The sequence below is a fragment of the Megalobrama amblycephala genome, linkage group LG5, assembly GCF_018812025.1.
Source record: "Megalobrama amblycephala isolate DHTTF-2021 linkage group LG5, ASM1881202v1, whole genome shotgun sequence".
Taxonomy (NCBI): Eukaryota; Metazoa; Chordata; class Actinopteri; order Cypriniformes; family Xenocyprididae; genus Megalobrama; species Megalobrama amblycephala.
This window is the reverse complement of record NC_063048.1, coordinates 22975144-22999399: the sequence shown is the minus strand read 5'-3', so window position 1 is coordinate 22999399 and position 24256 is coordinate 22975144. Positions and strand designations below refer to the sequence as shown.

At 37.0% G+C, this 24256-nt stretch overlaps 1 protein-coding gene across 2 annotated transcripts in view; it reads right to left on the bottom strand.

Moving 5' to 3' along the window:
• The window catches only part of crybg1a (crystallin beta-gamma domain containing 1a), a 56668-nt gene that overhangs the window by 5192 nt on the left and 27220 nt on the right, over positions 1 to 24256 (bottom strand). The window contains exons 2-17 of one of the 2 annotated variants that reach the window (XM_048191299.1): positions 19453 to 19600; positions 13126 to 14333; positions 7716 to 11865; positions 7186 to 7224; positions 6864 to 6982; positions 6595 to 6769; positions 6281 to 6420; positions 5313 to 5439; positions 5167 to 5202; positions 4085 to 4263; positions 3812 to 3938; positions 3501 to 3646; positions 787 to 913; positions 637 to 666; positions 282 to 394; positions 28 to 160 (exon numbers count right to left, since the gene is read on the bottom strand). In XM_048191299.1, coding sequence (XP_048047256.1) covers positions 28 to 160; positions 282 to 394; positions 637 to 666; positions 787 to 913; positions 3501 to 3646; positions 3812 to 3938; positions 4085 to 4263; positions 5167 to 5202; positions 5313 to 5439; positions 6281 to 6420; positions 6595 to 6769; positions 6864 to 6982; positions 7186 to 7224; positions 7716 to 11865; positions 13126 to 14333; positions 19453 to 19600 — 6997 coding nt within the window. Of the gene's footprint in view, positions 1 to 27; positions 161 to 281; positions 395 to 636; positions 667 to 786; positions 914 to 3500; positions 3647 to 3811; positions 3939 to 4084; positions 4264 to 5166; positions 5203 to 5312; positions 5440 to 6280; positions 6421 to 6594; positions 6770 to 6863; positions 6983 to 7185; positions 7225 to 7715; positions 11866 to 13125; positions 14334 to 16389; positions 17023 to 19452; positions 19601 to 24256 lie in introns of those variants that run through there. The other variant, XM_048191300.1, reaches the window with a different exon arrangement.

Sequence of the window (24256 nt, the reverse complement as noted above, 5' to 3'; positions counted from 1 at the left end):
TATTAATCTGACAAGCCTAGTACTTACATGTCCTACAGTGTGGACAGAACTGATTTTGCAATCTGAGTTGAGTAAGCCCAGAGCCTCAGGATTGGGGTATTCTCCTTCCTCCAGTACATACATGTTTTCAGTGAACTGTGGGCCGTCAAACACCACCCAGCTTCAAGCACAAACATGCACAGAGAAATTTATTGGTATTTTGAAACACCATCATATCCTGTTGATTATTTTGAGAAAAGTCCTATTGGATTTTCTTTGATAGCACTGAACTGGGCTCTCACCTCCCAGCCAAAACCTTGCAGGACATGGGATGGAAGTCCTCTGTCAGGAACGCCACACTTTCATCTAAGGTCTGCACTGCTCCCTGGAACCCTGGCTCAGCGAACAACTGCACCTGAGAACCAACAAGAGGTAGAGAGTTTCATTACAACATCACATGAATGATGCATCAAAAATGGTGCTTCATGCGTTTGTGGTCTGATGCATTCCCATGTGTATGAATGGAAGTCAATGGAACGAAAAGTGTGGTGTGACTGCCCCTTAACTAATTAATTCAGATGCACAATCAATGCAGAAGATGTATATAACACATGGAGATTTCATGTGGAACAATAACAGAAATTCCATTAAACTCACCTTATATCTGGACAGACCTTCAGCCTGATCCTGAGACAGAAAAATAAAATATAAGACGTCATGGGAATACAAATGCAAGCATGGTTTTATTAAGTAACAATGTAACTATAACATTGCAAAAACAAGGCAGATATTGCAGATAATGATTACCAAAATCACAGGCTGAAGAGACAAGATCTTGAAGTTGTGTGCTCCCCAATCCTCTGGACTGCCGTAGAGACCCTTCTCTAAAACATACAGCTCACCTGAGAAGCGTTCCTTCTCGAATGCTATCCACCTGTTCAGTCAGATGTTAAAGAGTTTCACTGACAGGCTTACTTTTTAACACACCAGATCTGGGGCCTGATGTAAAAACGTTGCATACTCTCAAAAAAGCCATTGAAATGTGGGTTGCACTTTAATTTACAGTATCTGCACTTACATGTACTTACAGTGTACTTACCTAAGAAAGTACTGGGTAATATAAGGTAACTACATGGGTTAAGTTTAGGTTTAGAGGTAGATTCAGGATTAGTACCTTGTTATTACCCAGTTATAAAATATAAGTACATACTGTGTACATGAGGAACAGGACTGTAAAATTCTTTGCTACTGAAATGTGCTTACGCAATTTTCCATGCGGAAAATGTATAAAAAATAAGTGTAAATATGTGTGCACTGTCATATGCAGATGAGGACATGCATAGTAAAACTATTGTAATGTTGTAAGCTCCATATATGGTTATTATGGGGAGCAGACGGGGTGGAGATGCATGTACGCACAATCTTCCACCTACAGGGTTTAATAAAGGGAATTTTGCGCAGGTTCTGGCGTATGCATGGCTTTATAGATCCAAAAACTTTTGGGTGTACACAAAGTTTATATACATGAGGCCCCTGATCTCTAATATAAACCACATTTACATCCACATTAATTTCCACAAAACTCACAATATGCCAGTGCCACAAATTTCACATCCAATAAGGAATATACAGACAGATGAATGAATCAGTCTCAGACAGTAGGCAAAATGTCACTTATTCATTTAAAAAAAATAAACAACAAACTTACAGTAGGCTATACAGAACTTTCTGTGATAGATACATAAAAGAGACACAATGGCATTGTGAATCAGTGTTAAATATGAATACTATTGTTTTACTCATCTCATAATTGATTTATTTAATTGAAGTACTTTATCTTATCAAAGTCTCACTCTTGACACTGACACTACAGTGACATGTGTACTGTGTACGTCTTGTTTGCATGTAAAGAGGAGAGAGAGATGGGGGTGTGGGTGTGCTAGCCACACCATGACTAAAAACTCTAGAGATATCTAGAGTATGATTCTGCCTCAGGATATATGACACCTCACACTCATGTGCCACTCCTTTCATTAACACCAGAGCAGGTATGAACTTAAACCATAAAACAGCTTTAAAACATACCATTTATCAGAGTTACAGACAGAATTAGACAGCTGTAGTCCAAAAATTGTTTTCAGATCTAGTTTATAGATCTTACAGAACTGATGGATTAACTGACACAATCATCCTCCATTAATCATAAAATATATCCACACACTACTGTTCAAAAAAGTTTGGGGTCGGTAAGATTTTTTTATGCTTTTGAAAGAAGTCTCCTATTATAAAGGCAGCATTTATTTGATAACAAAAACAGTATTATAGTATATTAATATTATAGGTTATAATTGTATTCTAGATTTAATATATTTTAAAATGTAATTTGTTCCTGTGATGGCAATGCTGAATTTTCAGAATCATTACTCCAATCTTCAGTGTCCTTCAGAAATCATTATAATATAGGGATTTGCTGCTCAAGAAACATTTCTTATTATCATAATCAATGTTGAAAACAGTTCTGTCAGAGTGTTTGGCATGGTAATGGGTATAACATTGTTGATATGTTTGGTATTGGCGGAACAGATCTGCTACACTGGTGCTGCTGTAGATCAAGTACAGGACTTGCTAGTTGCTACTGCCAACACATACATGACATGCTGCTGTTGTACAATATGGCATACATGAATTACCCATAGGAGATCTATACAGGTGGAGCTGGGGAAGAGGGAGGGTTACTGAAAGTGCACTGTACTGCTAAGGCAAATGCTACCCAAGTATTTGAAGGTTGAGCATGCAAGCTCACTGGCTACTGATACAGCAGGATCCAATCAGCTGTGCCCTATACATAATGATATGATTATAAGCAGGTTGAGTTAAAGAACCTATTAGCCTGCGCCATCTAGAGTTTCATGACAGAACTTTGTATTTGTGCTGCTTAATATTTTTGTGGAAACCATGAAACTTTTTTCAGGATTCTTTAATAAATAGAAAGAACAGTATTTATTTGAAATAGAAAACTTAAGTTTTTTAACTTTTTTAAGTCTTTACTGTCACTTTTTATGTGTAATGCATCCTTGCTGAATAAAAGTATTACTTTCTGACCCCAAACTATTGAATGTTAGTGTATATTTGTCTTTTTGTCTGATTTCCAAACATCTTTTGCTTCAAAGATTGTAATGTTTTGCTTCATCAAGTTGGTTAGTTTGGTTCATGACTCTGTATTAAAGATTTTCTTTTAATCCTGATGAAGGAAACAAATACTGCCAGAACCAAGACTGCTAAAAATGTGAGTGGTGACTGTTAATCAGTTAAATAATGACACAATTATCATTTTTGACTGAACTACTCCTGATTTAATCTCTGCAAGCAGCTGCCCACAAGAGGTAATAAACATTTCACTGACAGATTTACAGCCATACTAAAGGTCAAAGTTTATGAAAGAAAGGAAGAAAAAGAGAGAGTGATGGCTGAAGGAGGGAGTTTAGATGTAGATGAAGCTGAAGGAGCAAACAGACACTCACACTCCAGAGAGGACTTCCAATGATTGGGTCTTTATGCCAAAGCCAGTGGTTTCCATGCTCATGACAGGTTCCAGCAGGTCCACATTCAGCCCTCTCTCACTGAAATCCCGCTCACTGAACATTCTCACGTGAGGAGTGATGAAATCCTACAGGACACAAAACCATGAAATGACTTGCAACCTCCTTATTCCAAGAAAACATGAGTGTACTGCAAGTCAGAAAAACACAGTGCTACACATTATACTTTATACTGTAAATTGTTTGTTTAATATTTATCTCTTTTGATTCAGAAATAGTCTCTGTGTACATACTGCTAACACAGGACGTATAGAGAGGAGCCCGTCTTCCAGTCCACCCCAGTCAGTGAAGTCTGCATACTCTCCTTCCTCCAGAAGATACTGGCGCCCCTCAAATCCTGGCGCAGAGTATCCTACCCAGCTATGTATGAACAATAACATGAATCACTGTCTGAGCCAGCTAAAGGCAATACAATTAATAATTAAAGATAAGTGTTGATCTGCAGACTTTCTGAAAAACCAAATCTAACAATGTCAGCCTTACTGTCAAAAAATGAGTATACTCACAGGCCACTCAGGATCTTCAATGAGCCGACAGAACAGAGTCTCTTTCTCCTGGTGTTGCCAGGACTCTCAGTCTCCCCTTCTTCATTCTTCTCCTCTTCCTCTCCTTCATCAAAGTTGTAAATGTCCCTTTCGATCTCCATGTTCTCCCCTTGGAACATTGGATTTTCAAAGAGTACTGCCTAATTTCAGACAGAGAGAAAAACATTTTACAACTTCCTGCAAAATAACTTTGCATGAATTGCACCAGTTAAAAAGATGGAGCAAAATGAACATTTTAAGCATGTCATAGCAGTTCAAGATATCGGTTTAGTGCATGTTTACATAGATAAACGATTAATGAATAGCAGACAGATGCAATAAAGCATCCTGTGTGAATAGCCCTGAACACACCACCCTAGAGTATGACCAAATGAAATGCTTTTCATACAGCAAAATACATGACATGCTCAATGTTTGCCTGGGGTTTATTTATGTGTGCGCATACACTTGTAGGCAGAATATTCAGAATTCTGGAAATTCTTACTCCAGAGTCGATGAGCCTCAGGCAAAGCCGACTCAAGGCCTGTACACTACACTCAGAGCCAGACATGAGTTCAGAAATGTCGGGAACTTTGTCAAATAAAGCCTTGAGAACCTTTGAGGCACAGTTCACACAAACTAACCCTGCTTCCCTAGTCCATTATATACTCTGCCATAACCTTTTACTGCTTCTTATAAGTAATATTTAGATGCAATTAAATCATTATGGGATCACATGCCTCTGCTGTGAGATACATGTTCTGCCAAAATTTTAGACTGCAACTAACTGTAGTTTTAAAGCCAGACACAATGCCGCTGTTCTTTCACGGCTCAGAAATCAAAAGAACAAATGCTGGCAAATATCAAAGCACAAACCCCGCCTCTGGACATGCTCAATCTGGTCCAGACTACCTGCACCAACAGGTACATTTAATTCCAGGCTGTACAGAAAGCCTTTCACCAAATAAAAGTGCAAAATTAGTCTTTAGTCGTAACATTTTTTACAATGAACTACACCTATTGGCACAGTCAGTGTTCAATGAGATTTAACATGTACAGCTCACCTTAACTTCATTAGGATTTTCCACCTTAATTTCACCCTGTGAAAAGCATAAGGAAGAATTTTATATGAATCTATGTTCATGCATATATTTTGTTTATAAATGATAAAGATGGAATGAGTGTGTGAAAGTGAGTGGTACGTAATTACCATTTTCAAGGGCCGCAGCGATCCGACAAATGGGGTGGGAAAACCCCAGTCCTGAGGGCAGGGATATACTCCTTCCTCCAAAACAGCCAAAAGACCCTGGAAACCTGGATCACTAAAGACCAGCCATCTACAAACACACAACTTCAGTAAGAACGGATCTAACAGGATTTTAACAGGATTTTTAACAGGAACAGTTTCGTGTTAAAGGCTGGTAAAGATAACTTTCATTTTGTAAATTAAAATCATGCTACTTGAAGTTTTGGCAAAGAACAAACATGCCAAGGCAGAAAAATAAATATTTCGAAAATGTCATCTCCATCCAACACGCAAAAACAAGAAAACAACATTCCATTCAGACACACAGTCTCTTTCTCTCTCAAAGTCTCTCAACTCCAATCATAGGTCACATGCTTTAACCTCAAAATGTTCCACTTGATCATACAATGAGGCCAAATGTGAGGCTTGTGTCCTTCATCTCTTATTTTAGCTTTGAGAGATCAAAGTTTTGCTCCCATATACTAATGTTCAAGATTTTTGAAAGAAAGAAATTCAGCAAGGAAGAATTAAATTGATGAAAAGTGACAGTTAAGACATTTCTATTTCAAATAAATCCAGTTTTTCCAGTTTCATCAAAGGATCTACAAAAATATTGAACAGCACAACAATTTTCAAAATTGATAAGATATAATAATAACAAAAAAAATAATAATAATGTTCCTTGAACAACAAATCGCCATATTATAAATATTTCTGAAAAATCATGAGACTGAAGTAAAGGCTGCTGAAAATTCAGCTTCAAAATATATTAAAATGGAAAACAGTGTAATAATATTTCACAATATAACAGTTTTTACTATATTTTTGATCAAATAAATGCAGCCTTTGTGAACACAAGAGACTTTGAAAAAACATTTCAGATCCCATATAAGCAGGTGTCAGCATTTATTTAAGATCATAACCTCACTTACACTCCACTGTGGACTTTAATGGACCCAGTATTCTGAGGAATACCAAATGAACAGGTTTCTATGGTGTCATCGCAGAATGAAGACATTCGGCCCATCCCATTCAGCTCTGTGAACAGATCTATTTTTGGTGTTCTGTAGTCCTGAGAGGCAAATATCAATGCAAATCAAAGATCAAAGCAGCACATTGGTGTTTCATTTGCATTTTTCAATGCGTGTTATACTTTTTATTCAAGAGACTCTTTGGGTAATTTTACTGATTAGTCAGAGCACTGAGGTCAAATGTTGATGCATGTGACTCAAGATTTTAGACTTACCCTTAATGCAAGCCTAATAGAGCCAATAACCATGGGCGTAGTTGGAAGTGGCAAGCCGTTTGGCCCCACCTCCCCACTGGGCTCTGTCTCCGCCCACTCATTTGCTAAGTCTACTGGCCCCTCCTCCAGAGCGACGGATCGGCCCTGAAAGCCTGGCTTTTCATACAGCAGCCAGCTAAAAGGACAAAAAAGGAAACATTAGCAATCTTGCAATTTAAAATGTCACGAGATTTGTCACATTCTGAACACGAGGAAGTGATTACTCTTACCATCCTCTGACGACCTTTACGGAGATGATTGGAGAGAGTTTAAGAGAGGTGGCATCCTCTATGTCTCTGAACACCTCGTATGCCTCTCCTCCAAAATTAGACTGTTGGTATATAACAATCTGCAAGAAAGAATATTTAAACATTCCATAAATGTGTTACACCATTTCTCCTTGCTTATTTGAAGCACCGTAAGAGTGGATAATGAACTGAAAAGTAACAGTAAACTAGCTGGACTAAAATATATACTAAATAAATATACTACTATAAACATTATAATTTATGATCTATTTTGTATAGATCAGTATCTTCAGTTTTACAATACCTTTCCAGGGCGTCTGTGGAAGCCTCTGACACCTGATGTCTAGAAATCAAAAATAAATTAGTTTATATTCAAACATATTTCCATTACAAACTTTTGACATTTTTTAAAACCAATTTGAGAGACTGACTGGACCTTTGGTTTAAAAACAGCACAACTCACTAAGGCACTGTGATCAGTGGTACCTATAAAAACAAATTGAAGCCTAGAGGGCTTAACATTCCTCTTAAACAGAACAACAAATGTTCCACTGATGATAGACCAGGCAGGTACAGTCAGACAACCTAAGAAGTTTCAAAAGGTGCGAATAAACTATAAATAAATGCTTTAAATATATTAAAGGGATGGTTCACCAATGTAAATTCTTTAAAATATCTTCTTTTGTATTCAACAGAAGAATGAAACTGTTACAGGTTCAACTATTAACAAGCAAGAAATAACTTAAAATGAGAGGACTTTTGGGGCTCCTATGTATTACTCATAGGACACTTTTTGAAACAGTGGACATTCAGTATTAAGAATCTCTCTCCTACCTCTGCATATGTTGGTGAGAGGCTGGTGGGTGTGAGAAGTGGAATCTGTTGAGTGCTGCTGGATGGAGATGTTAATCCTGATATGCCTTGCAGTCCCATTTTTGAATTTGTGTTGGAGGTAAGACCTATATCCAGTGCAGGGAGAGAGCTAGTGTCAGGCCTTTGCTGACTTATTGTGTTGGATTCTTTGCCTTTATTCATGTATTTCTCCAATAAGTCAGGCAGCTTGACTTCTGTGAAAGTTGGAAGAGGAGGAGGTGATGATGGGCTCTTTACCGAATCACCAAACCCCTCTTTTGGAGCTGTGAAAGCATGAGACAGCGGTATGCCCTTCTGCTCTCCTGGGGTTGGCACCTCCACTGGTGGTGGCGTTATGGGGGACTGAATGCCATTAATGAGAGAGCTTTGTTCATTTCTTGCTTTTCTTGACAGGTTTGGTGATTTCACAAGGTTTGAGATTATTGACATTCTTTCCAACCTTGAGGACATTTTTCCAGAGCCTTCTGTGATTTGTTTTTCTCCATCATTTTTCTCCTCAGTGATTGTGAGCTTTTTAGCTTTGTCTTGTTCCCGTCTAGATGAAAGACTTTTATAAAGCAGGCTGTCCTCAGCACGTTTGGACAGTGGCTTGGTTTTCGTTTCTTCATTTTTCTTCTTAATAATCATGGCTGGAGAGGGGTCTTTCGGTCCCACAGTTTTTCTTGTCCCAAACTGGAACTGTTCTGGGTCAAGTATCTTCTCAAAGTGATCTTCTTTAATGGCCGGCATGGCAAAAGGTGGCGACGGCATCTTGCTCTGCCCATGTTTTCTTGGTGGCAAAGAGAAAGGGGAGCAGTTCTCTTTGATGTTACGAATGAAATCATCAAAGTCATTGGAAGTGTCAAGCTGATTGTCATCACTTGCAGAACAATCCATACGTCTCCCTGTTTTCTTTTTCTCAAAACCTTGGTCCACGTCTAACCAACTAGATGGTGCCTTGCTATTTTGTGAAAGGCTTTTGGGGTCCAGAGGAAGATTCTGAGATGTAAATTGTTGAACGCTTTGGTTAGATGGTGGTTTCAGCTTTTGCAAGTTTGTAGCTGGTATTTTATCTTTAGTCTTTGTAAAATCCTTGAGTTTCAGGTTAGACTCTGCATTTTTAATTAGTACCTCACTCTTCCTGTCCACTTTGAGGGTCAGTTTATCTGGTATTTTTTTAACTGATGGAAGTTGCTGCTTTGAAGTCTGATCACCTTTTTGAACAGGTTCTGGTTTAGAAGCAGCCTCTGGAGTCGTGATCACTGCCACTGCTGTCTCATCAATTTGCTTTAATGTATTTGATTCATTCTGTTTGACACACTCTGGGTTTGTTTTATTTGAGTCTTCAGACTGAACCGGTTTCTCTGATACTTTGCATTTACCACTTTCTTTATTTTTAACCTTTTCATCTAGTTGTGTAGTTGTTTTTGGTTGTTTCAAAGCATTTTTCACACTGTGCCCTTTGGTCTCAGTCTTCTGGGTTGTCTCAGATGAATCCTCTGAAATGACTGGAACGATTTGATCCTGAGAAGAGCAAGACTTCTCCATACCTTGAGCGCTCAGATTACTGGTTGTCTCTTTCTCAAACTCAACAAAAGACTCCTTTTTGACAACATCTGGCAGCTCATCGGACGCAACCTGCACATGTGATTCAGTTGAAACAGGTAAATTTGATTCTGTTAGTTGTTTTATGAATTGTAAATTATTTTCTGAAAGCGACCCATCCGGTTTAACTTTGGTTTCAGCAGCACCAGATTTTTCATGCTTCATTTCAGAAGAGGCTTTTGATTGTTTAGCTGTCTTGGGTGTTGTAGAAATTCCATCTGTCTTAGTAAGGGCACATGTCTCTTCCTCAAATCCAAGACACTTCTCTTTGACAACATCTGACTGCTTTTCTGGCATAGTCTGGACATGTGACTCTGATGAAACTGGTAAATTTGATTCGGTCTGGCATTTTATGGTTTGCAAATTGTTGTTATCTGAAAGCGACACATCCAGTTTGACTTTGGTTTCAGCAGCACAAGATTTTTCGCCCTTTGTTTTAGAAGTGTCTTTTGATTGTTTACAAATATCTTGAATACTCAGATCACTGGTTGTGCCCATCTCAGGTATTGAGGAAATGTCATTTTCCTTGGTAAGGCCACACTTCTTCTTGAACCCAGTAAGCGGCTTCTCTTTGACTGATTGCTTATCTGGTACATCCTGGACATGTGAGCCTGATGAAATTGGTAGATTTGACTCTGTCTGATGTTTTTCGGAGTTTGAATCATTCTTTTCTGAAAGCGACACATCCAATGTGACTTTAGTTTCAGTGGCACCAGATTTTTCGCCATTCGTTTCAGAAGATACGTTTGATTGTTTAGCCGTCTTGGATATTGCAGAAATTTCATCTGCTGTAGCAAAAGCACATGTCTTTTTCTCAAACTCAACAATATCCTTTTCTTTAGCAATATCTGACTGATTATCTGATGCAACTTGCACATGTGGGTCTGTCTGTCGATTGGTTTGTAAATCATTGTTTTCTGAAAGTGACATATCTGGTGTGACTTTGGTCTCAGCAGCATCAAAATTTTCATTCTTCATTTCAGAAATGTCTTTTGATTGTGTAAAAATATTTTCTCCTGTGTCAGATTTCTGAGCAGCTGTGGGTGTGATGGACAAATTTGTCATCATCTTCTCACATTTGTCTATTTTTGAATCAGAAGCTGCAGTTGGCTCTGCCTTCCTAAAATCTTTCTTGGGTTTAAGTTTAGTGGGACTTTTGAGATGTGGTGTTGCTGACTGTAAATCACCCACGTCCTTAACAGGGCTTTTTAATTTGAGCTCCGGTGATACCCTGGCCACAGCATTCCCAGTGGCTTGATCACATTTGGAAGATTTGCCATTACTGACAGGACCGTTAACCGGTGATGACTCATTTCTCTCTGGCTTGGTATGCGGCAGAGAGGCTGGTTCATATGACTCACTCTCTCCGCGGGCAACTTCTTCATCTGAGGGCTGTTTTCGAGGGCCCTGTGGTGTTGTTTGAGGCAGTTTCCTTCCTGTTGGTGACACATCAGTCATGAATTTTCTTGGACTCTTTGGCCCGCTTAGCTGGGTTTCGTTCACTGGCTTCTCCTTTTCAATTTTCTGCTCTGATTGGTCCATGCCAGGTGCTGAGGAAGAAAGTTTTGCCTGGGTTTTGTTGCCAGTGTCACCTGATTTGACTTTACTCTTTGAATAAGAAAAACTACTCTTTGATGTTGGACTTCTGTCACTGATAATTGTTGGTTGAGTTTTCGATTTTTGGATATCTTTGCATGCTTTGAACTCAGAGTTAAGCTTTGATGAATTAGAATTCTCCAGTGAAGATGGGGAGGTTGGGGATTTATCATCAGAAAGTGATTTTTTTAGACTTCTTTCTTTTTTAGGCTTTGAAAGAGTGACCTGTTCTTTAGTGGGTTGAGAATTTTTTGTCATTAGTGAGGCATCCAAAACATCTCTCTCTTCCACTCTCTTTGTCGGTGACATTTTCTGCTCTGGGCTTTTTAATCCTGCCTCATTCTGACGTTTGGTGGACATCTGTCTTTCAGCTTCTGTTGACACACTATACACTGTGACAACCTCCACCACCTTCTTTGGTTTTGTTTGAACATCTGGTGCAGTTTTCTTAGGAATTCTGTTCTTGGTGTCAATTGGTTTACTAAGTGTAACAGATTGGTCTTTTTCTGTTGGAGACCTGATCTCTTTTTGGTCTGTCTCTTTTTGCGAAAATCTCCGTACTGGAGGCACTTCTATCTTTGATGCCTCAGAGAGGCTTTTAATGCGAGACATTACAGCTTTTGTTTTAGGGGCAACTTGTGGTGGAGAGCTCTTTGCTTTAATTCCCTCATTTGGTCCGCTTGCAGCTCTGTCCGTACGCTTGGAAGGCACAGATGAGTTTTGGTGACTGCTCATCACACTATTAAATGGTACTTTATTCAGTGGCATTTCTGGGAAATCAGCAGCGTCTCTATTCTCTGTTGAAATTTCAAAGGGGCTCTCTAGATCCTCATCGAGAGGCTGCTCTTGCACGAAAACAGCACAATCTCCTACTGACTCGTTTGTCTGTTGGTTGGACTGCTTGACATTCACACTTTTGGGGTTTGGTAATCTGTGAAAAGACAAAGGCAAACAGCAATGTTTAGAGACAGGTATGGGAGGATCCATGCATTCATATGCTTTCAACAGCATGCATCACATTAATAAGAAATTATTTTAATTCTTCAAGCGTGAAAAAACTCTTCAATCTTCAATTATTTCAGATCATTTCTTATGAACGTGTTTGATTGCATTTTTAACCTTGGCATTATCATTGCACACAACTTTAACGGCTTAAACTCTTAACCAAGACATAGAACGATATCTATTAATTGCGTAGACTTTTAAGATTACTCAGCTGTAAAGGGCTGATTAATCACAGGTGAACTTGCACAGAATTATTCAGGTAAATTTATTTTGTGTGAAGTAATGATCGAATCAAACAAAGGTTGCTGTAGAAACCCAAGCGATCCCTATCTTGACAGTAATTCACATGCAATTAATTTTCATTGTACGGGTGTTCATCTTTTATCACTGCTGTACATGATGATATGATAATGAATGAGATAATCAAATCAAATCATATTACATAGAAACAGCATTTTTTAAACATTAGACAACACTCATTTATCGTTAGATCTATTCTTCCTCAAAGAAAGTCCACAACAGAATATAGCTAAAAACATCCAAGAATACTTTCATAAAAGGTTAAAAAGTTTCATGCGAGTACATTTTTTTTTTTTAAAGACATTAATATATTTATTTAGCAAGGATGCATTAAATTGATCAAAAATGTTAAAAATTATTTTTATTTCAAATAAATGCAGTTCTTTTTAACTTTCATCTTGGTTCCCTGAAAAAATATTAAGCAGCACAACTGATTTCAACAATAAATGTTCCTGGAGCAGCAAATTACCGTTTTAGAATGATTTATGAAAGATCAACACTGGAGTAATGGCTGCTGAAAATACAGCTTTGCCATCACATTAATAAATTACATTTTAAAATACATTAGAATAAAAACTCTTATTTAAAATTGTAATAATATTGCACAATATTACTGTTTTATTGTATGCATTGTGAGCATGAGAGACTTATTTCAAAAACATTCAAAAAATCTTACCGACCCCTAACTTTTGTTTATACTGTATATACACAGAAACCTAAACCTATGGAAAGATCTGAGGATCATTGTTCATGCCATACTCAAAATCATGGGAACCCAAGTGTCATATTGCACACAGTCATCTGCACTGTACAGAATGAACAAAGACCTCGCTGCTCAGTAACCCAACACAGTCACACAAACACAACACAAGACAAGAGTACTTACATTTTCACCCTAACCTGCTGTACATTCTGCGTTATATCCAAGTTAGTCTCACTTTGGGTCTCAGTCTCAGCTTGTTCTTCCCCGTCTAGGCTTGATTGAGAACCAACAAACACTCTTTTAGCAAAGACTTTTTCACTCTTTGACAGTTTCACGCTTCTGCGTTTCTCTTCATTGCTGTCAGCATGTCGGTGTTTAGGAATAAGGCTCTCTCGAGTTTCCTCCTTTGGTGGTTCAGTGCTGTCTTTTAAAGCATGTAAGGTGAAGTTGGCTGGCTCTGGAGCTTGAGAAGGACCAGGAGTGTTGCTGGCAGCTGCACCGAGCGCAGAATAACTCTTAGTTGGGCTGGCCAGAGCAGGTTTTGCAGAAGAAAGTGAGTCAGTAATGGAGCTCTCACTCTCCTCCTCTGTTAGGTGAGTTTCCGCCCACACGGCTCTGTGTACTTGACCAGGTGAAGGAGAAGATTGAGCTGACCTCTCCTCTGCCTCAGGGGAAGTGGTGTTCGTTGGGGCACGAAGCTCATTATTGCTTTCTTGATTGCTTAGTTTGCGTGATTTCCGTTTGGAGACGTTTTTCTTCCCCATGCTTTCAGTTACTGTCTGTTCTCCAGGTGGAATGTCGGAGGACGATGAGTTTCTAGAATTTGATCCCAGAGTCACCCCGACCAGCGCAGTGTAATTCCCGCCGCCTGTGATGGTGGGTTTCAAAACAGTCTTTTTACTCTCAGTCCCACCTGAGGCTGCGGAAAACTTTGGCGTTTCAGGGGTGTGTATAGGGACATCTGCACATTTCTTTATTGTTGTGTCTGTTGTCTCCTCTAGGTACACCTTGAGCTTCCTGTTTACTTCCTGCACAAGATGCTCAGTCTTCTTGTCACTGGAGGTCTCAACCCTGCTCACCTTAATCACTTCCACCTCTTTTACACTCCCTCGTCCACTACTGCTGCTGTCAGCAAAAGGCAAGTCTCCTCCATCTGCGACAATGGAGGCTACGCTACACACGCTGGGACTTCTGTTCCCTGGACCAAACACGGAATCCTCAATCTCTCTGTGTTGAGTCCGTCTCAGTTCCTCTGATCCTGAGTACTTGGTGGGGCTGTTTGCCTCTGGCGACAAATTTTCATCCCTGTCATCCGATGTGGTTCTGCTTTTTTTCTTCCGAGTGAAAAAACTTCCGATACGATTAAGAACTCCACTCTTCTCCTCAGAACTCTGGGAGAACAAGAATAGGAAAAGATAGGTAAGAACACCTAAATAAAATACAGATCTCAAATATATAATAACTATTATTAAACTTGAGTATGTAAGGCTGTGCTGATGGGGGTATCAGATTTTAAACATTTACAGCAATTTTAGTTCCAATGGGTAAATTATAATAAACTAATCTTGATAAAATAACACCAACAATACACAAAAAATTAAAAGGATGTAGAGTGCTGTGTATTTCTGTATTACAATGGAAAATAAACCTTCTGAGTTCTGACATTTACTGATTTACAATTTACTTATTCAAAATATGCAAAGTAAAGAGTCACTGCATTGTTTGTATTCCCAGCAGTCTTATTTTAGCATATTTATTTCATTGGCTGGTAGGTAAAAAACCCAAATCTATTGGATACTTATGCTTATTTCCCACATACAAAAGCATAAATAGCTATGGTAACTGGTATTTGCTTTTCCCCAGGTGCCAGCAGTTCTTCCTTGATGATTATATATCTATACAGCACAGCTTATCATACCTTATTGCTTCAAAATCAGTTATTCATGATTACATACTTAGATATAAATGCACAAAACCTTAATTATAGTGTATAAAAGGATTCAACATAAGATAGAGCCACACACAATCATTAGAGAAAATATGTAAAATGTCTCCACAAGACTTGAGAGCCAAGTCCCATAACCTCCTCTTTACAATCAATGGATTTCAAAATCTGAACGAGACCAACCCAGACTTGGCGGGCACTTCGATATGAGTGATGTGCAAGAACACAGTCACCAGAGAACAAGAGAGAACACCTCAACAGAACATTCAAGTCAGCACAGAACCATAATTATATAGCCTCCGACAAAATACCATACTAACAGTTATTGTTACTTAAACATGTGGTAATTTGGTATCGCTACTGACATCAGTTTTAATATTTTATTTTTGAAAGTGACATTAATGTAAAACTCTAAATAGGCTATTATATTTTAAAAGAATAGAATATAAAGATTGAAAAAAACAGAATAATAAAATACATTCGATAGATAATTACTTATAAATTAAGTAGTAGTGTTTAAGTTTGGGTAATTAACATCTGCCCCATCTTTCAGATAAACAAAAATATTAGCGGCGCCACGTTGACAAGAACATACATTCCAGTCTCCTGCGGCAGTTATGTGTTATGAAAAAAATCTGCATATAAAAAATTCGTAGCACCCGAGGTGAAATGACTAACCTCATACCTGGCCAATTCCCCAATGATCTTTTCCACTAGTACGGAGCAGTTCTCTCTGAAACACGTACCTCCTTTTTTACCTCCACCTACTAACTTGAGAGATGTCCGATTCGAAAACGAATCATTCTTTGGAGTCGGTACCTTTTAATGATTCGGTTCACAAAACACAATTCATAAATCGGACTTTACTGCAATAGCCAAACAATAGAAAAGTTACAAATTAAAAAAAGAAGAAGAAAAAACACTGTCTGGAATAATAAGACCTGACTGAATGATAGTTGTACCAACATGTGAACATGAAACGTTTTCAGCTGACGATGCAAATTAATTTTATTGTAGTTGATTTGACTATGTTTTAAATCATGGCTGCAACATACCAAACTGGGGAATATTACATTACATTACAATAAACACCATTATTATTCAAACCTAATCGAAAAAAGAAACCGACATGTGAATCACCATGACGGAAAGAATCATTGAATCATTTTGAACCAGCTCTTTTGAACGAAGTGTTCAAAAAGTGATTCACAGGGTCACTATATACTATCACAAACTAGGACAAAGGCGGTGTCTCAAACCGACTGTTGTCTACTAAGACAGCATTTTGGACACCATAAGCGTGTTCCGAGTCAGCTCAGCACGCGTTAATAACCAAACAGCACTTTTGGGAAAACATTACAAAATCTTGCTGTCTAGGTAGGCATCTCACTTTGTTTTAAGACAGTCAAAAACTCTCTCCAAACACCATAAAACACCGAAACAAACACAGATACTTTCCTTTAAAATTGTATCTGTTTTAAACAAAATAGCCGTCTCCTTACCATTTTATCCAGCTGATGGTGAAGATCGAGAGTCTCTTTTTTCTTTTTTTTCTTTTATACAGTATGTACCGAAATCAGGACGCAGAAATCATTGTAAACAATCCAAAGTTCTCAGCAATAAAACAGAAAAGAAAGACATAGCCGACAGGGTATTAATCCAACTCTTTCCTCGATTACAATCAAAATACAGGCCGTCTCATTCAATCGCTGTTCAGGCGCAGACTGCATGAGCCGAAAAAATGACAGAACTTTTTGAAGTTGAAATCATGTTCTGTTTACTTTGGTGGCACCCCTCCAAGAGTAGTGCAGGTAATGCTACATGCAAGGGCGCTCACTTTAGAGCTCTTGTGCAACTGGAAAAGTTAAACAACATTATTCATCCACAGTCAATGTATGAAGACCGACCAAATCCAACCAAACGCCACACCCTTCCTCTCTATCCAACGTGACTCTACAGACCACAAGCAGAATAACACCAAATAATACAACTCTTAATAATAATAATAATAATAATAATAATTAAAATAATAATAATTATTATTAAGTAACTTTATTAGCTATATGTAATTTATAATTAGAATTCAATTAAATATATTCAGTATTAAACCTAATAAAAAGACCTTTACAACAATTAACAATTCTTTTACTGATTTATATTATTAATTTCTTTATTGCACTTGTCAGCTTGATTCTGTAACTTTATGTATATATCACTAGCATCAAGTGAAACTGCAGTGCATAAAATAAAGTTAATCAAATATCTAATGTTTGATTATTACATTTAGTTGCATGCTCAGTCCAAACTATGCAGTTCATGGGTCACACAAACTGGACTGAGCATGCAACTAAATGTAATTATGATACATTAGATATTTGATTAAATCTTATTTAATTTTATTCACCGCAGTTTCACTTAATGACTTATGCATGAAAACTGGATAAGTTTGTCCGATCACAATCTAGGCATTGTGTTTTAATTAAGTACAACACTGAACTGAATGAATATTCATTAATTTAAGTATTGCTTTGGATGAAAACATCTCCTAAATAGCAAATAACATAAACCATAAGCATTGCTAATAACTTTTTTTAAGGGAAGGTGTGTTCTTTGTTTGGAATCAGGTGGTTATCATAGAAGGATAAAACCTTGAAGTTCTCTTTGTCATGGACAACAGAAAGGCCAGCCTTCCTTAACACTACTATTGAGGATTTTGTTTGACTTCACTGTTGTGTGACTTTGACTTTAGTTTTCTGTCAACTCAGAAGGTCAAACAGAACAGTCTAATCTTTGGTAAAGAGACACCAAGAATAGAGTGGTACAGGGAAGACAACTCCTTTGGGGTTTTATAATAAATTAATTAAAATAAATTCATGTGCTAAACATAACTTGACAATACTTTGACATTTTGTTCTACAACGTAAACTACACACACTCACACCCTGTCTTATCTAGTTACGTATTAGAAACATACGTTTTCAAAAATAAACAACTACTTCAAAATTTGCATTTACGGTATGGGTGTGTGTAATCTACGTCGTAGAACAAAATATCAAACATCATCAAGTTATGTTTACCACAAGCTATATTTTACTCATAAATTTTTAAAACCCCATAGGAAAATCTTGAGGGAACCGAATTAGTCTTCCGAGTTTAACCGTCATCCCTGCATTACTCTATTTCAGATCTATTTAGGTAATGAGCAACCTGACTAAAAGTGGACTTTGCATAGACAGAGTATCATAGAAACATAAATTACAGGGCTTATATATGTTTTTTTGTGTATGGATAACTAACAAATGGACATGTGGACAAACTGACTTTTTAAAATTAATGTAAAATATATATATATTTGTAAAAGGGAAAGTGTACACTTTAGATCTCTATATGATATTGACAATTTATAAATGGATTTTGTGATAACAGCCTATGTAATATTTAATTATATATTTATATAATTTATATAATGTTTTATTTCTATCCACATTTTTTTTGTTCTTTTGATGTCCATACATATTATAGATCTACTGTATTGATGTCTTTAATGTGTAGTTCATTCAGTTGTTCAGCCTGTGCTGCCCTCTGCAGGCTAATGTTGGAGTTAAAGGTATAGTTCACCCGAAATTTAATATTCATTCATCATTTACTCACCCTATGTTGTTTGAAACCTGTATAAGTTTCTTTGTTCTGTTGAATACAAAAGAAGATATTTTGAAGAATGTTGGTAACCAAATAGTTGATGGTATTCAACTGTCTGGTTACCAACATTCTTCAAAATATCTTTTTTTGTGTTCAACCAAAGAAAGAAACTCATACAGGTTTCGAACAACATACGGGTAAGTAAATGATGACAGAATTTTCATTTTTGGGTGAACTATACCTTTAACAACATCTGAAGCGGTTCAAGAGATGGTTACGTCATGAATGATACTGAAACAGGTCAGCAAATTGGAAAACCAAATATAAATTACCTTGGCTTATATAACTACTTATTTCTCTAACATCAAACCATTTTTGTAAATAAATAGCCTACGATGATTATAAAATGAATGTTAAACAAATTTTAACTGTTTTTATTCACTAGTTGCTTTGTAAGTAGTTTTTGCATTAAGTTAAACCATAGCACAAGAAACAATGTAAAAACAATGTCCTTGGTTTGTGAACACATGATTCAACCAAAGAGTGTTCTTAACAAAAACCAAAACAAAAGAACCAAATAAAACAGAGTACATTTCAAACGGATTCAGCGTCTGTTAGTGTTTGTTGTACAAGGAGCTGTGACAGCTGTAATCTGATCCTCTGATGAAAGTAGAGCAGCAGCTGCCCAAGGCTATAGCAAACTAGTCTCAGCATAGGAAATGCAGTCAACTTCCTCTTCCTTACAGCAAACTTTAGTGATGTAATCAAGGTCAGTATGTTCCTTTTGTTTAACAGGACAAAGTATAAAGAGAATTTTAATATCTATATATTCATGTAAGGATTAAAAATGTCATGTCCACATCACAAGATCCACAGCTTTACAGTCAGACAGACAGAGACAGATAGAGCTACCTTGATCTACCTACCTTCCTGTGTTTGCGAGTGGGAGAAGTTGGGTCTGTAAGGGATGCGAGATCCAGGCTTATTGTGGAATTAGACCGAGAGCGGACAGGGGTGGGGCAGGTGTCGGTCATCACATAGTCTCCCGTTTGGATGCTCACCTCATCAAAACTCCTGTGGAACAGAGAACCAATTGATTCTGTAGTGTGGAATGACTCCCAGATGCCTTAGTTTGCAATGGAGATGTAAAGTGTCAGTGCAAAAGACTGAAAGTGGGCTCTATAAGACTGAATTTTGTTTTTTCTGTGTTATCTTGACAGATCATTTTCAAATGTCTTTTCATTACAATTAAAAGAAGAAACAAAATCCTCTCATGTGAATCACATGTAACCAGTAAAGAACATTTTCATGTCACATTTCAACCCCAAAACAAAGCAGGACAAGAAAGAAACTACAGTAAAATTATATTATAGTGAAATAATAATATAATATAATATAATATAATATAATATAATATAATATAATATAATATAATATAATATAATATAATATAATATAATATTTTTTACTTAAGAGTGTGGCACATTTTAAAATATCAGTGTGTTTTTAATATAAGCACATTTATACAGAATATCAAGCACAACAGCTGCACACTCTAATAGGTGTTGTGACACAACACAGGACGTCTATCTTTTAACATTAAAGTGCAATATGAAGAATTCATGGGAACAGTTAAGCATGCAGCATTCAATTCACATTAAAGGCTTAGCTCACCCAAAAAATGAAAAATCTGTCATTTATTACTCACCCTCGTGTCGTTCCACACCCGTAAGACCTTCGTTGATCTTCGGAACACAAATTAAAGTATTTTTTTTTTATTTCTACTCACATGAACTGATTCATTATGCTCCGAAGCTTCCTGAAGCAGTGTTTTGAAATCAGCCATCACTATATAATGCATTATTATTTTTTTTTTATTTTTTTTTGGTGCACCAAAAATATTCTTGTCGCTTTATAATATTAATATTGAACCACTGTACTCACATAAACTGATTTAAATATGTTTTTAGTACATTAATGGATCTTGAGAGAGGAAATGTCATTGCTGGCTATGCAGGCCTCTCTGAGCCATCAGATTTCAACAAAAATATCTCAATTTGCGTTCTGAAGATTAATGAAGGTCTTACAGGTCTGGAATGGCATGAGTGTGAGTAATAAATGACAGAATTTTCATTTTTGGGTGAACTAACCCTTTATTTGTCATCTAGGTGTCAAAAGGGCTTCTTCGTGGAATAGTTTGACACTATAAAAACTGTTCTCAGAAAAGATTTCTCCATTCACTGTTGTGTCAGTTCTTAAAGAAAATGAGCCACACTGGTTCAAAAGTATAAAGTTAGAAACTCTTGTCTAGGTATTGTGCAAGTTAACTATTGTGCAATTGAACCACTTTGCAACATACTGTATAACCACCAGGGAGCAGTCTAAGATTAGTTTTGCTTAGTTACACAAGTCTGCTATTGCCTTTTCCTTCACTGCATCCAAAATCACATACTTCTCTACTAATTAGTAGGTGAAAAACAGTATGTGACAAAAGAAGTATGTCGAATTCACAGTACTCATAAAAGAGTGGGCAAAAAGAACCTGAATTACCTACTACTTCTGGCGAGATTATGCCGTGTGCATACGATGAACACTTAACTATCCCATGAGGCCACGGGAAAACTAGTATTCAAAGTAATTATTCAAAATAAGTTCCTACTCAAGAGATTATGCTATACACAGCCTTGGTGTTTATTCCAAATTATTATTCAAGTGACAATCAGTAGGATTCCAGTACAATAAACAGATTCAGATTTTAGTTTTTCAAAGAAAGTGATTTATTTCTCCTATCTTGATAACTGGTATCAATCTCAGACAGGTTTGTTAAATAGTTAGCCAGATTTTCTTAGGTAAATGGAAAACCTACTTAAATTAGTTGTTCCACATTATTAAGCAAGTCACAATCCTCAGGTAATATGGGGAGCAAGATCTTTCTGAAGATGAAAAGCAAGAAGTGGTGCAATGTCTTCCAAAAGGCATGAAAACAACTAATGCTTTGGAAAAACTGAATAGAGACTGACGAACTGTCTAAAGATTTGTGATTGATTTAGAGCACAGAAGAACCTGGTCAGATAAAGGCTTATTAAGGGAAGTTTCTGTCAAGTTTACAGTGGGTGTAGAAATATATTTTTTAAACATTTTTATTGCAGTGGTATTTTTTGCAGCATGGGATAGTGCATTGTCTTGCATGAAAATCATTTTATATCAGAATGCACAATCCTTCTTTTTATACCGTACTATAGCATAAAATGGTCAGTTAGAAACTCCACATATCATGCAGAAGTCATTTGTTTGACAGAAACTTCCCTTATTAAGCCTTTATCTGACCAGGTTCTTCTGTGCTATAAATCACTGACCAATCTTTTGACGGTTTGGCAACTTTATTCAGTTTTTGCAAAATATTAGTTGTTTTTATGCCTTTTGCAAGACATTGATTGCACCATTTCATGCTTTTCATCTTCAGAAAGATCTTTCTTGCTCCCTATATTGCATGAGAATTGTGACTTGCTTAATAATGTGAAAAGTAGGTTTTCCACTTACCTAAGAAGACCTGTCTAACTACTTAAACCTGAAATAAAACAAACAAACACTTTCTTTGAAAATCTAAAATCTTAATGTTTATTGCACTAATATCCTACTGATATGCCACTTGCATAATAATTTGGAACACAGTGCATGAAAACTGTATAGGATATGGTACATCACACTGGCACAAATAAATAGCCTTTGGGAATCATCATAGTTCTGCGACACAACTTCCGTGCCCCATAGTGCAAACATCTGTTAGAAATATGAGGAAGATGCAGAAATAATCTGTATGTTTCCCTCCTTTTTCGAGAGAACACAGTATCTGAATGAATAGCAAAAGCAAACTTTACAGCAGGAAGAAAACCTGAACACCATTCAGGGGAAAAAGACAAAAAATGTTCTTTGACAGGTTTGGGATAGTAAAGCTTGTCTGATCGGGTGGTTCTAACGCTTGACTCATCACATTGAAAAGTTAACAATAATTCAACTTGTGTGGGTGTCACATGCAATAAGTGGCTAATGACATTCTGGTTTCTTAATCCGAACCTTCAGCCCTGCTTCATCCTGCTAGTATCTGAACTGACAAGCTATGCTCTTTTTTAGACTTTCCAGGAATATTTTATTAAAAATCATGCTTCATATTGTGAATGACACCCATTGTTAGCTTTTACTGATTAGACAAGCATGTAAAGTATGGAAAAACCCCTTGTGATAATGACTCAACCTTTTTTGTAAGGAGTTTGAGTTGTTATAATGGCTTCAGAAAAGGGTTAATACTTCAATTTCCTCTTTGACTGTTTGAGCCCTCCAGGCAAATACATGAACTGGCATGTGTGTCAGTATGGGAAGCCATGATCTCAGGGCTATGGATGCTGAAAGCAAACAACCTGAGAGGCCTGCGGGTTTTCATATTTGATCTGAATAAGCCATCCTGTGTAAGATTTTGTATCATCTACAGATATCCATGAGTATTCATTTCAGTGCATTTTGAATTCTTTCATTGTTTAAGTGACACACATACTGTCAATTTTCTGTCTTTTCAGTCGACCAAGCCTATTTACAGGATGACCCAATAACACAGATTCTGGATGTAAAATGAGATGCATCCAATTATGAAATATCGATACTGTGACTCAAATGTGTGCAGCAATCTAAAACTTAGGAATTGCCGATCTACTGTAACTTGTCTTTTCCCTGACTCACACAGATTTGAGTCTTTTCCCTGACTCACACAGATTTGAGTAATAATATGGTGTGTTGACCTGTCACGTACAAAATTTGATTATGTATAAAAAAAACACGATTTTAACAATGCCTTCTTAGAAGTATAATTTTGTCATTATTACTGAATGATACAAGCATCCATGTGATCACATCACAGCACATCACGTGTATATTCAGCTTTTGTCCCTGCCACAAACTGTAGATGAGAGCATCCGCCAATTAGTCAAAAAATTAAATAAATGCAGGCGTGGCAGAGTTCTGTGAATGACAGGTGTCTGAATTTCTGGAAATCTGTTGTGATTTCTGTGGAATTATGCTACTGTTCAAGCACTGCTTGTCAGTCTCACACCAACATACAACACAATGAACTATTAAAAATGTTTTTCGTTAATTGAAATAAAGCTGAAATATAATAGAAATATTAGATGAAAAACTTTGGTGAATCACAGTCTTTAACTTCAGTTTTTGCTGCTGACATCTTAAATATTCAGCTAAATAAATAAACCTTGTCCTTTTTGGCTCGGGTTTGGGCTTTTGGAAAATTATCACTAATACAGAGAACAACAAAGAACTGAATAAATTACTTCCAAATGATGTGAGAGCAGTGCTATTTATGGATTTTGGAAAAAATGATTCAATAACAGGACATTCAAAGAATCAAACTTGGATTCTAAATCTATAATCAAAGAGCTTTATGTTTTCATTACTTGGGACAATGCATTTGGGAGGGTTAGGGTTCTTTATTTAAGCAAGCAAATATTTGTGAGTGCTTTGCGCTAGTACAAAGATCCACAGCAGAGGCTACTCTTACTAAGACCGCTGTCTGTAAGGAGCATTGGGCCGCACCTGACTGTTACATAACACTGACATTCTGACCCAAATCCACACACATTCTGACCGCCCCCCAAAGACATAGAAAACAGTCTATGCTGCATAAGTTTCTTGCAAGATAAAAGTGTGTGTGTGTGTCGGGGTCAT